The sequence below is a fragment of the Mercenaria mercenaria genome, chromosome 18, assembly GCF_021730395.1.
Source record: "Mercenaria mercenaria strain notata chromosome 18, MADL_Memer_1, whole genome shotgun sequence".
NCBI classification, from domain to species: Eukaryota; Metazoa; Mollusca; class Bivalvia; order Venerida; family Veneridae; genus Mercenaria; species Mercenaria mercenaria.
Window position 1 is genome coordinate 26,293,528 of NC_069378.1, and position 16,473 is coordinate 26,310,000.

The following is a 16,473-nucleotide window of genomic DNA, read 5'->3' on the forward strand; positions in this document are numbered from 1 at the left end:
GGACATACAAAATATGCCAGTGTGACTCATTCTCTACGTTTAAGAACAAGCTGTTATCTAATAGTATTGACCTGTCTGGAAACAGCTGACTTTACAAGGGCATGTTTCTATTTATCAAGAGCTGATACAGTGGTCCAGTGATAAAACTGTCTGACTACAAAACAGAGGTCAGAAGTTAAAACCTAAAAATTTCTAACACTGTCCAGAATAAGTGTGTGTGTGTGTGTGTTCGGGTTTGTCTTTTTCAATAATTTTTCAGTCATATAAATGACGGTGTCTACTTGTGGCAGTGAGCACATACCCAACTTTATAGTGCTGCCTCACTGGAATATCACGCCGTAGACATGTGGCATGATACGCCACAACGACGGCGTCTACTTGTGGCAGTGAGCACAATGCCCAACTTTATAGTACTGCCTCACTGGAATATCACGCCACAGACACGTGGCATGATACGCCACCCAGTCACATCATACACACACCTGGCTGACCAGTCCTAGCACTGTCCTCTTAATGCTGAGTGCCAAGCGAGGAAGCTACTAGTACCATTTTTTTACGTCTTTGGTATGACGCGGCCAGGATATCACATCGACATTTCACCATCGTACCATCGCACCGTCGCGATTTCATCATCGTGCCATAGCGTTTTTACCATCGTACCATCGTTGTTTCATCGTCGTGCCATCGCGTTTTCGTCATCGTACCATCGTGCATCGCGGTTTATGATTCAATAAAATGTCACGATTGTCCAAACGGAACACCGTAATTCATAACTTAGTTCCTTGAAATTTTGGCAAACTGGCGTCAAATTTAATACTTTCTCCTTTTTTGTGATATTTAATATTTAAAAAAATGGAGAAAATAAGTTTAAAATATGAAGCATACAGGATATAATACAATAAATGTAGGTTTACTGTTTGACGACCTGAAGAACAGCATAATTAACATAACGGTTTATGCTCAATAATTTGTTTGTATACAACTTGATCTTCAATGATTCAGACTGAAACTTAAACACCTCACAGACACTCGTTTTATTACACCAATACGTGTATTTCTTCATTATATTTACTTTTTTTAAATAGAGAAGCTTTACAGTTTGAACATTTGGTACAGTAAATACAGATCAGAGATAATTTATACGGGATATACACTGCAATTTAGAATTTGTATTTTATTTCACTATCGTTACTACAAGGTCTAAATAAAAAAAAAATAAACATAAAGTACACAAATATCAAAATTTTACAACCTTCAAATTAAACTTGAACGTATAATTGTCATTTGGTTAGTAACTTCAGTTACTTCGAATATGTTATGTAAAAGTTCATTGCACATTTCGTTTACAGTAATTTCTGTACATAAATCTATTTTTAGCAAATGCTTGCTCGTATTCTAAGAGCACTTTTCTTGCTATGATTATTGAATTGCGATAATATGTAAAAATGGTAACGAGAACAAAGATTCAAGTCAATAAATCTTTATTTGTAAATAAAAACCGTGATAATACGTATTACAATAAAATATTTCAAATATACTAATTTCTAACTTAAAATGATAACTAAATTTACGTAAACTAGCTTATGCGTCACGGATCTAGTTTGCTAAAGTGAGTGAGTGATCTTGATTTTGCGGCGAATCAACACAAAAAGGTTATTTATCGACAAGAAAAATTCTGTTGGAAACGTACATTGAAAAACATTTCTAAAAACATATAAGTAATATTAAAAACATTAGTTGAATATATAATAAAATCGCATTAAGTGTGAATGAAAATGTTTCAGATAGATGCCTGTCTGCTTTAAAATGCATGAACAACTGTAAATAATAAAACGTGTTTTCAAACAACTCTATCTAAGATTAAACGCCAAAGTAAAGTAAAGTAAGTAAAGTGTTTGTTTATTATAGTGCCAGCCCTACTGAAAGGGCCAGCCGATTTGGCTTATGAGACACCTACATACACTGAACAGCATTACTTCCCGATTCCTATTTTTTAATGCCAGGCACCAGGTAGGTAGGCAATCGGTAACCATTATTTAACTAGCTGGCGGCTCACCAACCGGTCTCTCTTTAGTAACAAGACCCGCCTCTGACAGGGCTCGAACCTTCGACCTCCCGATTGCGGGGCAGGTGCCTTATCCATTAGGCCACCGCAGTTCGGTGTATGTACTACGTCTGACAGTCGAGATAGTAAGTGGTGCTTGAATGGTATACGTTAAGGTTGATCTACTTTATTCAGACGATAAAAATGAGTAAAAAAACCGGGTATGACCTTTCCAATAACGAGACAGAACATGTTCCCTTGGTACCATTCACCTGAAGTAGCTTTTATATCATGACGTTTATTGAACGAAGCATTGTTCCATGGCGATTGCCATTTAGATAATATATATGTATTTATGCATAGTTTAAAGTCAGTTTGTGGTAATTTCAAGTAAGATTGTGGTAATGATAGGGATTTATTCGTTATAGTAACTATTGTGATTCTTAATGTAGTACTGGCTTTTAGCTTTCAAAAATTCGCATAAAACGCTGGGGTCTACTACTGGTCACTTAAGTATCTGGTCTTTAACACTTTTAAATTACATTTGTTAATTCGAACTGACATCAAACCTGTAGAGAAAAATAGATAGATTTGTTCTATTCTTGTTGGTGATAAATATCCATTAGTTGAGGCAGACCTACCAACTTTGATCTTAGAACTGTGACTTTGTGTCATGCGCTTTAGCGTTTCAAGATATGTTTCTAGTCATCCTTAATATGTAGTTCTTATTTTCCAAGTATTTTGTAAGTTTAAAGTAAAAACAATCTTATAAATGGTAGAACCTAAGACAGTAATAACGATATTTGCCTGTTTTTTTGTTGTTGTTTTTTTTGTAAATTGACGAATGTTTGTGTGCAACCATAATGAAATAACATGTACGTTTCTGCTCGTACCAATAATCAATTAAGCAAAATTAGATGTTTCCTGTGAGTATTATTAGAAACCAAGGTGTTAATTTGATGACGTGAAGCTTAGTAAAATTAGAAATCAGTAAGTTTAGTATAAAAAGTTGTTTTCTGATTGATTGGCTGAGATCAATAATATCTGTACATTCAGTATAATTAGATATTGGTAATTATAGTATAAGTAGAGATTTTCTGTGTGTACTGGCTTACGCCAATGAAGTCGTTAAGTTCAGTGTAATAAGATGTTCTTTGATTGTATTTTCTGATAACAAGGGTGGATTAAGTAAGTTTGGTTTATAGTTTGATTTTGAAGTTAAAAGGTTCCATTTATATAGACACGTCTGCCGATAAGGGAAATCAGCATGATTTACTTTGCCTTATTTAGGAAAGAGCCACTATCGTACTAAATAACATTACCTAAATAACAGACCGTTCTATTATCAAAGATACAAAAACATCGCTGACGTTTAAACCAAACTATAATTACAAAAATGTAGATGTTTTGTTTGTTTTAGCTGAGAAAGGTGTTATTAGATGCTTTTGTTTGTATTGCTTTGTATCATAGACCAATGATGTTGGTAGTTTTGTTTTGTTAAATATTTTCTGTTTGTATTGCCGGAGTCCAGTTATGTCAGTAAGGTGCTTTCTAATTGGCTGAGACGAGTGATAACAAAACGGTGTGCCCATTACATGTATGTACCTTATCTGATTATCACATTTCTCAGTTTACCATATCTTTTTTTCACCGTAAGTATTAGCTCATCACGTAGCCTCTATATTTCATGATCTTCAAATGAACAATACAATTACTTTTGTCATGGTAGTAGCTAGATGACCACAGATTTCAAATTTCTCTGTCAAATAAGTTTAATATGTACTTCTTAAGAGGCTGAATACAGTAAGTAATTAACCCTTACCCTGCTATATTTCTATAATGGACTGGTCCATCTTTCAATTTGGACAGTACCACATATCATTCAAAGGGGTTTTCACTGAAAATTTACTGACTGAATAGCGAACAGTGCAGACCATGATCAGACTGCACGGATGTGCAGGCTGATCTTGGTCTGCACTGGTCGCAAAGGCAGAATCATCTGCCGCCAGCAGGCTAAGGGTTAAATACAAGTTTACAATATTTATTGAAAAACATAAGGGTGCTAAGTGTTGGTATTTATGACATGTCTAATTAATATGGGGTGTCTGGTGTCATTTCTGAGGCCATCTGTAACGTATATCGTAAGTGATTAAACACAGTATTTATTGAAAAGCATCAGGGTGCTAAATACTGGAATTTATGACATGTCTAATTAGGTAAATATCGGGTGTCTGGTGTCTTGTAACGTATATCGTCGCGTTAAAAATGTCAATAACGTTGATATAATGATTTTTACAAATTTAAAGGTGAAGAACAGATGTATATTTCTTGAAACATGTATTTAATAACCTCGAAATCTTATTGAAGCAGACAATTGAGAAATTAACATTTCAACTAAAACGGAGCATTTTACTGCATCATGTTTGATTTTCGTGAGCTATGATATTGCAATAAAATATCAATGCTTTATACTTATCCTAGAATAATAGATTATCATAGAATTACCTAGATAATCAAAATGGAACTGTCATGTACATACTCATCCATTATGCCAGGTGACGTGTAATTGCCGACTAATATTTAATCCTTACCCGGCTAAATTTCTAAAATGGACTGGGCCATTATTCAATTTGGAAAATACCATTTATCATTCGATGGGGTGTTCACTGAAAATTTACAGACTGAATAGCGAACAGAGCAGACCATGATCAGCCTGAAGGCTAAAGGTTAATTGTCAAATCGATTAGCACAATCGTCTGAAGTGTCCCAGGACAGTTCATTCAAATAATTAATTCCGTTATCTCTATCGCATGGTCAAATGGAAACGGTTGCATTTCCGATTATTATTGTAGGGAACATGTGATGACTTTACGATTCCGGTACATTTTTTAATTACCATTCTGTTGTTCTTGGAAACGGTAAACATGTTTTAAATATCCATAACCAGGGCCCAGAAATCAACAACATAACCAAAAGTACATACTCGTTATTGCAAACATGAACTTACAAATAAGTTTTAATATAACTTAAGAATTTGGTAAACAGGAGCACAATTTCAAAAATAATAACTTTACATTCGAGTTATTTTGAGGACGGACACATTTCGAGTACAGATGAGTACGAACATAGTGACACATTTTCAAGCTTTTTATATAAATTCTTCGTGAAATTAGATAAAAACATTCCGACTGATACTTACCAAAATCATAAATATGATTCCTAAAAACAAACAATCGCACAAGTTACACGCGATTCTTAAACATTCACGGTTATCTACAAAAACTGAAACGACGCTGAGTTGTAAAAGGGTGTAAATAAGGGCAGAAGCGAGTACGAACATTGTTGGGGGCTGGTAACTGATACAGTATTGCATCTTTTATGCTACAAAAAGAGGTTATTATGGAAGAAACAAGACGCAGATACCAGATGTCAATCTGCGGAGAAATACATATACGTCCCTCGGAAAGCATTTCAAAAATAAAAATCATGTATTAACAGCACGCGAATTGCCTTGTTTGCACACGATTTTTCTCTCGTTAATACATGGGCGGATCCAGTGAAAAAAGTAGTTTTTTATACAAGAATTAGAAGTTTTAATCAAGAGTTTAAATGGCCTGTCCATACATTACGCTAGGACCGGTCTCTATTCAATAACATCTACGAAAAGAACGCAAAGGAGCAGCATAGTAACAGAGGCGGTTTTATTCAGTCTGTTATTGAAAGGTATGAAATATTCCACACCTCTCACGCTAGTTTGTGTCAGCACATAATCGATTGTTTCATGATAATTCAAAATAACACGCAGAGAACTCAGCAGAAACAGTAGTTGCGTTATAATCCATGTCCAGAAATGAGACCGTGTTTTGAAGGGTATTGTCCCTTGATTATTAAGCCAAATTCTTTAAATTTGATTGTTTCCCTTTATACCATCTTAACGCGAGTATCGATTTTTGTTAATCTCTCTTATCTAGCAACTCAAATAGTTAAGCGGTTATAAAAGTATTTAGATAAATTTGTAGCACACAACCTTAAATTTGAATGCATTTCGTGCTTCTTTCTAAACATGAAAAAATAGAGACATAAGTTATTAAGGAACACAACTACAAATATTTAAAATTGTCGCCGTCAACGCACGCTAAGACATCCATGAGGTACCTTTTTAATTATTGACAAAGAAGAAAAACTGACATTACATTTCACAGCGGGCCGCTCAGTTTTATTTTTACTTCGTTCAAAATACGGCGCTACTTTTTAGAATATACTAGTACACACTCCCGTTATGAAAATCTGTGTGATGTCACAATTTTTAAAATCAGTATAACAAAGAAGTCAAACACGCGACCTTATCTTTTTTACTTGCCGAATTTTTATAAGTACATGTATATTGTAAACGGGTTAAAAACTAAAAGTGCATTGCGGATGGTTCAGAGATCTGTGGAGGCTGCCAGAGTACCTGTATCAAGCTAACAGAGATCCGAGAGTGCGGGCTGTGTTCAGAGCTAGGAGAGATGCATATGCTCAGCCACCGTGGAAAATAGTGAGATTTGCTGGACAGATGTTTATTGGTAAAATCTTACTGAAACTATAGACTACTGAATAGTGATGCCTGTGTACGTTTTGTATATATTTAGTATTTTATGCAAAAATAATGTAGGCGCAGGTACCATAATATGAAATTAGGCGCTGCCTATCTGACGGGAAAACCTAGTGATAGTGATACGGATTCTTTCTTTTTTTTCTGCATTAAATTGTTCTTTCTGATATTTTTTGTTTGGCTTTCAGTTTTGACAGTAAGCCTGATGGTTTTGCTATTGTTATAAAAATAAGAAGGGGAAATGTTTTAAAAAGTTTTGTTTAAATGAACATAGATCTAATCATTTCTTCAAATGTATCAAGACTAGACAGACAATGGAAAATAGTGTTCATGAGTTAAAGATAATAGTGAAATTTAGGTGCACAGAATCTACTCCCAAAAACGCACCATTAGTTGTACTGATGATAAAATAGAGAAAAGTGGAAACTTCACATGTCGCTCAACACGACAAAAACGAAACTGTTGCATAAACCCGGACAGATAACGGGGGGTTTTTGGCCTGTCACTTTTTTATTTCTGTAAATTGTTATCATTTATTGGTATCAAAATAATGCTTTTGCTGAAAACTTTACATAATTCAAATTTATATCTAGTAAGCAAATTTTAACTCACACGAAGTGAGCGCGGAAAGGGGTATGTAAGATGGGGGCTGTACGAACATTGATAAATTCGAACACTTTGTCATTTACAAAATTTTCCTCATAGTATTATATATGGTGCAACAGTCATTCAAAAGTGACCCAATATCAGGCCTTTATGTGTTGTCAGTGAGCATGCGTAAAACACACTCTTCCTCAGTAGTTTTGGATAAATATTTTATTATATACAGATAAATGCAAGTCATTTATTTATACATAATATTACCAATTTTGTTTCTGTTTACAACGAACATGCCTTTACTATCAGTTTGTTTCTCTAATACAAATTTCTGAATCCGGAAATGCACATATTCTTTTCAGTTCATTTGTTACAAACAAATAGTTTCTAAAAACGACAAAACAATCCAAAAAATAAAACACAACAATTTACACATTATGCCTGCGTAACATCACATTCAATATCATCTTGTTCTGATATTCTTTTGTAGTATAGATACCGGAACTTACATAATCCTGCTATCCTAAACACGGACTATTTTAATTCTTTTAAATGCCATTATTGTCAAATGACACTCTTTTAGGACAAATTGTGTTCCACTAATACAGCTATGGTAAAACTCGTGTATGTGAGAATGACAAACAACCATTTACTTGTGAAATTCTTATTTCAAATTCATTGTAAAAAGTTCTTGACCAGAATTTTATATATAACACAAACACTCTTGGTCTAAATTCAATTTAATTTACCTAACTGCTAACAGTCTGAGCCTCTCAAGTTTATAGCAAACATTTTTTTCCAAGTGTAATTTTACTAAAACTCTAGTCAATGAATTGACTTTTAGAAAGTAGTTGCAATGTATGTGAAAGATTGTGGAAGGGAGTGGAGATAAGCAATATCGATATATTATGCTTTTCCATGCCTTCGAATATTTTGTTCAAAATTTACAGACAGAACATTGGTTAACTATACTTATTATTGATTTGTGTTCCAGTAATTGAAAAAAGTGTGATAAATATAAAGAAAAAAAAATTAAATTGGGCCTAAGCTAAAAAAAAAAAAAAATCGAACACCTTAGGAGATTCGAACTCGGACCTCGCGCATGGAAAGTATGTGCGCTAACCACTGGTGCGCTAATCACTGGACCACAGTGACTTATGACATAAATGTGTGATAAAATTATGTATATAAATAAATTTTGTTAGGACAACGTGTCTATATTCGTTTTACATTGACATTTTTGAAATTATTGGCTTTTTTACATTCATAGAAATAAATAAACAATGGTTTTGTTATTCAAACAGTGCAGTAATGTAGCTTACATCATAATTCATTATTGGAAACAAAAAGCGGGCCGCTTGAATCATCCATAAACTCGTTTCATAAAGAAACCCGAATAACACCGATTTCTATTGATACCGCGAATTTTCAACTGGATAGAATAATTTGTTTAAATAATGCGGCGCCCGATCGTTCATAAGAAATTTTATTTTATCAAATGTCGTCCTGAAAATTATTTATTGCGCAAGCACGGCAGCAGGTCCGGTAGAATTATGGGAGAACAACAACAACAAAACCGGTGAAAGTATAGAACATATTCCCAAGTTGAACGGTATATAGGTTTACTTTGACATATATACACGTACACATTATCTATAGACGGAAAAACCTTCGGTTTTCCCGTATTAATGTTCATTAGACAGGTTATATGTCAGAGTGTAGGTATTCGGCATATTTATGAATCGCTATGATGTCATGCATTAACATTCTGTTTAATATATCTAGTTCTGGCTACCCTAACTTAAAGTTCTGTCACTGCTTTTATTTTCTGATGGTCGCGTCCTTTAAAGTATGGCGAAACACCATTTGGTTAACTAACCAGTATTAAACCACAACATCATGCACAGACTTTTGTAAGAAACTGATGACATCGTGCAACGGGTCAGAGCATGTGGTTATTTTTGAAAACCAAGATCAAAATTTTACCTGTTTATGAATTTAATATAATCCTAAACAGTATAAGTAAACAGTTAAAACCATTTTTGATAAAATTCATAAAAACATACCTTAAAAGGTTAAAGTTCTCAGAAAAGGTCAATAAATAATAATTTTATACTGCCTGTTGGTTTTCAAAATGACGAGTACCCTGATCAGGTGCCTACTGAAATGGCAAACAAAATATTGCGGACAGGGGTACCAATTTGAAAAATGTGTGTAGAACTTGTGTTCAAATTATGTTGCATTGATTATTTTATGCTAGTTCAAAAGAGAAATGGATTAGAAATATTTTAAAGTAAAAGGTGAGTCAATTACATTTCATCTGATGAAATTATAGCTTGACAGACTTCTAGCTTGATTCCTGGTTGGGTTTCAGTGCGGCCTTTGTTCTATCTCAGAGATCTGTAACAGCATATTTTTATAAACATCTCTGAGCTGAATATTTTAGCTACTGTTTGTCTGGTGGTGGTTGAAACAATGTTTTTTTCATTGTGTACAGGATCAAAAATTTTTATTTCTTGTAACTTGTTCGTTATTTTATGGATTTTCAAAATTTACATGTAAAAGGTTTTGAAATACTTAGTTTTCATATTTTCTTATTCAGATAACTTGATTTAAACATATTTTATTTTGAAAGACTTTTACAACATGATTACAAATATACAATAAAGGATTGGACAGGAAGCTTTATAAGCTTAAGGTTGTCCTCTCCCTATATTCAAATATGTTTTTAAATGAATAACCATTTTAAATGACATATAATTTTGATAATGATGTAGTGACGTTCAAAACTTTTAGAAAAACATTGTAAGTTAAGCGACTTTTTGTTCATGATCAATTTAATTTCATAATAATTAAAAGTGATGATTAAATTTCTTGTTTTATAACATTTCCATTGATCAAAAAATTATTGATATATTATTTGTGTTTTAAAAAAGATTAGGTTGTTAGAAAAACATTACTGTTTAACAAAAAACATACATTCGGCTTCTGCCCACCCGATCGCTCTCTGTCAGTTCTTAAAATAGAAAATACAACAGATTTGTACGCAAACATGATCTCTCCTATAAGGCCCCTAAAAAAATTCTTTGTTTCCAGTAACATGCTCAAAAACAATTAGGGTAGGTAGGTCGGAAATTATTTTTGGGGGGTATGGGAGGGAATTTTTTTTATTATTATGGGAGACTTTTTGGAAATTATTTTTGTGTCAAAAAATGATTACAAATAAGGGGTTTATTAAAAAGTTGGAAAAAAAATTCCCCAAGGCCATAAAAACATTTAGGGTTGTGCCAAAAATTTAGGGAAGGTCGGGATACCGGAAACAAATATTTTTTTTACGCCTAATAGTAATGCTATATATTTATTGAATATTTACTAATTAATAGATAGTAAATGGCTGCTGGATTTATTTTTGGGCCCTGAACTGTCTGTTTAAGGGTTTTTTTTATCATTAATAGGCTAATAATAGCATTATTTTTTACCAAACAAATGTGGTGAATACCTAAATTAAATGTGTCACACTACTAAAAGAACTATATTATAAAATTTGGAAGGAAATGAGTTAGCAACTTTGTATAGTTTACATTAAACCGATACAGTCAAACTTCCTTAAACTCAATCTTGGATAATTCGTACACCACTCTTCTCTCAAAGTCGTCATCAGGTTCCGGAAAAGTACTGTGAAATGAATCAATCGTGTTCGATAATTTTAGTTTTGAAACAACACAAAATAGTACCCTGAAAGACAACACAAAATAAAACCCTGTATGACATCATAAAAATGGAAATTTACAGCAGAGTTTATGTCAGTTATAAATGAATAACTAGAGCAGCTGCTGTTTCTGTAAACCTAGGAAGAAACATAAGTCATTTACCATACACAGGTTACAAAATATTTTAGTTTGTTTTCATGTTTGTGCCCCATCCCACCCCATGAGTGGTGGGGGCATTATAGATTTGCTCTTGTTCGTCCGAAGTTTGTGACATGCCTAGCTCAAAAAGTATTTGATACAAATTGATGAAACCTTGCATGAGTCTTTATCATGATATGATCTTGCGCACCTTCTATATTTCGTCTGGTTCCGCCCCCTAATTTTAGAGTTATGGCCCCCTGAAATAGTCGAAAATGCACATTTTCACCTTGTGACACGCCTAGCTCATAAAGTATTTGATATAGATTCATGAAACCTTGCATGAGTCTTAATCATGATATGAACTTGCGCATCTCCTGTTTTTAATCTTGGTCTGTGCCCTATTTCTAGAGTTATGGCCCCTGAAATAGACAAAAATGCACATTTTCACCTTATGACACGCCTAGCTCATAAAGTATTTGATATAGATTCATGAAACCTTGCATGAGTCTTAATCATGATATGAACTTGTGCATCTCCTGTTTTTAATCTGGGTCTGTTCCCTATTTCTAGAGTTATGGCCCCTGAAATAGTCAAAAATGCACATTTTCACCTTGTGACACGCCTAGCTCAAAAAGTATTTGATATAAATTGATGAAACCTTGCATGAGTCTTTATCATGATATGGACTTGCGCACCTACTATTTTTCATCTGGGTCTGCCCTTATTTCCAGAGTTATGGCCCCTGAAATAGTAAAAAAAATGCACTTTTTCACCTAATTATGTACCTCACTCAGAAAGTATTTAATGTAAATTCATGAAACCTTGCTTGAGTCTTTATCATAATGTGACCTTGCACAATAGCATTCTTCTTGAGAATTTTAGTGTTTATTACAGAGTTATGGCCCTTGAAATAGGCAAAATAGTAGATTTCTTGTTTGTGATGCTCATAGCTCAAAAAGTATATGGTATAGAATAATGAATCCTTTTCATAATTTTTTTTGAGGCTATACCCCATTAAGACTGCAAACATTTGAATTATTTCCCCTTATTTTTGACAAATGTTCCAGAGGGGGAGGGGGGCACACTCTGTGTCCTACAGAAACATTCTAGTTTTTGCCATTAATGCAAAAGGAAGATATTAAGATGGTGAATTTTAATTGCAGGAACAATGAAGGTTTACCTGTTTAGACTTAAATTTTTATTGCAGGAACAATAATGGCTTACACATTTAGACTTAAATTTTTATTGCAGGAACAATAATGGCTTACCTAATCAGACTTGAATTTTATTACCTGTTTATTGCAGGAACAATAATGGCCCACCTGTTTAGACTAGCAATACCAGAGTTTGTGCTGGATAATATGGAGAATGGAATGGATCAGGTGTTCAAAGTTATACTACCTGTAATGGGTGCTGCTACAGGTATGATGTGTGGTTCATATTTGTCCTAATATTACAGCTGCTAAATTATGTCTGTGGAATGTCAGGTGGTAGTGTTACATAAAGCCTCAGTATATGATCCATCTGAGAACATATCTAAAACATATTTAACCATTACTCTGCTAAATTTCTAAAATGGACTGGTCCATCATTCAATTTGGGCAATACCATTTATTATTCAAAGGGGTGTTCTCTGAAAATTTACTGACTGAATAGTGAACAGGGCAGACAGTGATCAGCCTGCACAGATATGCAGTCTGTTTTTGGTCTGCACTGGTCACTTTAAGGCAATTAAGATCAGTTGCCGCAAGCAGGCTAACGGTTAATAACTGAGACGTACTATGCTCAGAGTGTTCTAAAAGACTAAGTATATTGGCTAACATTTAGTAGAGGTGGAGAGAACTGAGGGAGTCTGACCTCCAAGTGTCTGTGAATGAAATTTAAACATCTTTCACAACAGAAATGACACTCCATAACAGAATTGTCTTGTACAGTTGTAGGGGCCTCCATGGCCGAGTGGTTATGGCTTCAGATCACTTGCCCCTTATAGATTTGGGTTCAAGCCTTAATAGGGGCATTGAATTCTTCATGTGAGGAAGCCACCCAGTTGGCTTACAGAAGGTCGATGGTTCTACTCAGGTACCTGCTCATGATAAAATGATGCATGGAGGAGCACCTGGAGTCTTCCTCCACCATGAATGCTTGAAAGTCGCCATATGACCTATAACTGTTTTGGTGTGACATTAAACCCAACAAAAAAATATAATTTGCTGTTGTAGTCATAATAAATGTTTCAGTAATTCCAAACATGGCAACAATGTGGTACTTAACCAGTAAAAATTGTACCATGTGCCATATTACTGATTATGGTCAAGCACTATTTTTATTATTTATCAGGAAATAAACATTAACGGTTATCTTAAAACAGTTTCTTGTTACGTGTAGTTGACCTTTACACATTTACTTTACCCAGGTTCTTTCGATTTCCAGGTGTGAGTTTAGTATCGAACATAGGCTTTCAGAAGGTTGCTTTCAAGTGGTGTATATTAGGCGCAGCTATTTCAACACCATGGCTTCTGTTAGAGAGTCCATCTATTGTCTGCGCACCTTTGTTTGCTTCCCTCATGGCTAATTATAAACGTGAGTGGGATATTGAAAAGGAACCACCCACTGGGGTTTGTAACTTTATAAAGCGAGTTATTGTATTAACATTATGTGGATGCATTTACTTATCCCTGTGGACATCTGCGATCTATTTCAACATGCATGTAACTACGAGTGACGGAATGAGAGTCCCTGTCTATGAGGCGGTAGGGAATTTCTTTGAATCTCCGGCCTGGAAAGATTTTAAGAAGACGATGAATGAATTATACGAGTTTTGTCAAGTGAACGGTTGGGACACGTGTTATCAACATCTGATAGAGCATCTAGATCCGACAGGAGAATCACATGCCTATAAGGTACGTAAAGAATGACATTCTTAATGGTCGTAACTAGATATAGTTGTATATATTTGGGCTGTTCCACATGAAAACCTGTTTTTAGTTTCATGATATTATTATATTTATAACATAATGAATATTTTGAAATACAGGAAAATCATTGTTTTTCTGTTCTTGCAGAATCTAGAAACAAGTATTGTAATTCAGTTACATAAGTAAGGCAAATTAAATTCTACCATAATTAACAAATAAATATTGTTTGTGTTGTCAAGGCAACCAAAACTCCAAAGCAACCATGTACCATGAGAATACAGAGGTGTATAGATAAATGGCCCTTTATGAAACCAAAAATACAAGCTTAAGGCAATTTTCAGTAAAATCATTTTGAACATTGCTGGCTACAAGACATTGCTTGGCCAGGTTACCATATATATCTTAGCCTGGTAACAATACATTCCTGTGCTTGTTTTCAAAACATTCCTGTGCCTGGTTAAAATACATATTGCTTGGCCTGGTTATAGTACATTGCTTGGCCTGGTTACAAGACATTGCTTGGCCAGGTTACCATACATAGCTTAGCCTGGTAACAATACATTCTTGTGCTTGGTTTCAATACATTTCTGTGCCTGATTACAATACCTTTGCTTGGCCTGATTACAATACATTGCTTAGCCAAGTTACAGTACATTGCCTGGCCTGGTTACATTACATTGCTAAACCTGGTCACAGTACATTGCTTGGCCTGTTTACAGTACATTGCTTAGTCTGGTAACAACTGATTTCTCTGTCTGTTTACAGTACATTGCTTGGTCTTGTTATAATACATTGCTTTGCCTTGTTACAATATATTTCTAGGTTACAAAACATTTCTTGGCCTGGTTACAATACATTGCCTACCCTGGTAACAATTAATTTCTGTGTCTGGTTGTAGTACATTGCTTGGCCTCGTTTAAATACATTGCTTAGCCTGGTTAAAATACATTGCTTGGCCTGGTTACAATACATTGCTTACCCTGGTAACAATTAATTTCTGTGTCTGGTTACAGTACATTGCTTAGCCTGGTTAAAATACATTGCTTGGCTTGGTTACAATACATTACTTAGCCAGGTAACAATACAAAGCTGTTCCTTGTAACAATACATTGCTCAACCTTGTTACAATACATTGCTTGGCCTGCTTGACCTGATAACAATGCCAATCTTTTCCTGTTTACAATACTTTGCTTGGCCTAATAAATTACATTCCTGTGTCTGGTTACAGTTCATTTCTGTGTCTGGATATAATACAGGTGTCTGGTTGAAATATACCTTTGAGCCTTTTGAGCCTAGTAACAATACATCTAACAGCAAGCATACACACACACTCAATAATATTTTCCCATTAGTGAGATAATTTTGAGTATCAATTCAGATACAGATTCCTGTGTATGGTTACAATATATTCTTTGGCCTATTTAAAGTAGATTCCTTGTCATAGTTACAATACATTCATTTGCCAGGTTACAATACATGCCTGGAACAGATTACCTGGTTACAAATCATTGCTTGGGTCTCTTGTTACAACACATTCCTTATTCTAGTTTCATTACATTCCCAGGCCATGTTACACAATATATTAATGAGACTCGTTTCAATAAATTCATGACTCTTGTTACAATACATTCATGGGCCTGGTTACAATGCATTCATTTTTGCCTGGTTTAACAAAATATTTCTGTGCAATTCAGGTTACAATACATTGGTAAATTTGGTTACAGCTAATTTATTGATGGGCCTGGTTACAATATATTTATGTTTCATGTTACCACATATTCTTGGGCCTGGTTACATCACACACATGCACCTAATTACATTATTAGATTCATAGGTGTGGTTTCAGTACTTTCATTGGCTTTGTAATAATACAGTTATGTGTACTGTTGCACTGCCTTACTATACAGATAGCTTTCTTAGTGACATTGTGAATTTCAAATTTTGAGTTCTTTTCAAGGTTGTGTTCTTGTATTTTCAGTCTGTTACACCAGTCCTGACAACAGTGCAATGTCTTGACCTGTGCCCTCATTAGACTACATTACTTAGCCTAATATATTCTTTTCTGTTGAATAATCTTCAGCTGCCACTTGATCTAACGATGTATCCACTTATGATAATTGATAATATCAGTGTAATAGTTACCACAATGTTATTGTAAATAGGCAAGGAAAGACTTCTTAATTAGGGGCTTACTTCATGTGCCGAATTTTACACCAGATCGGAAATTTAAAGTGTTTTTATGCTATCTTTTAAATTAATTATGATAATGTGAAGAAATTAGGCCATTATATCTTTCAGTACTTAATAAAAAGTATTTTTTATCAGCAGGGGAAGGAAAATGTTGAAATATTTTAGTTTATTATATACCTATATAAATTCTGTAAAACATCGGCTTGTATTTCACAATTAAATATGAACAGACAGACAAAAATTCCATATTGTACTTTTTAAATTCCGTATTGTACCTTCCGT

At 34.3% G+C, this 16,473-nt stretch overlaps 1 protein-coding gene across 1 annotated transcript in view; it reads left to right on the plus strand.

Moving 5' to 3' along the window:
- The first annotated feature begins 267 nt into the window (after positions 1-267).
- The window catches only part of LOC123537901 (dnaJ homolog subfamily C member 22-like), a 22,982-nt gene continuing 6,776 nt past the window's right edge, over positions 268-16,473 (plus strand). The window contains exons 1-4 of the mRNA XM_053529743.1: positions 268-289; positions 6,454-6,609; positions 12,392-12,508; positions 13,517-13,986. Coding sequence (XP_053385718.1) covers positions 268-289; positions 6,454-6,609; positions 12,392-12,508; positions 13,517-13,986 — 765 coding nt within the window. The remainder of the gene's footprint in view (positions 290-6,453; positions 6,610-12,391; positions 12,509-13,516; positions 13,987-16,473) is intronic.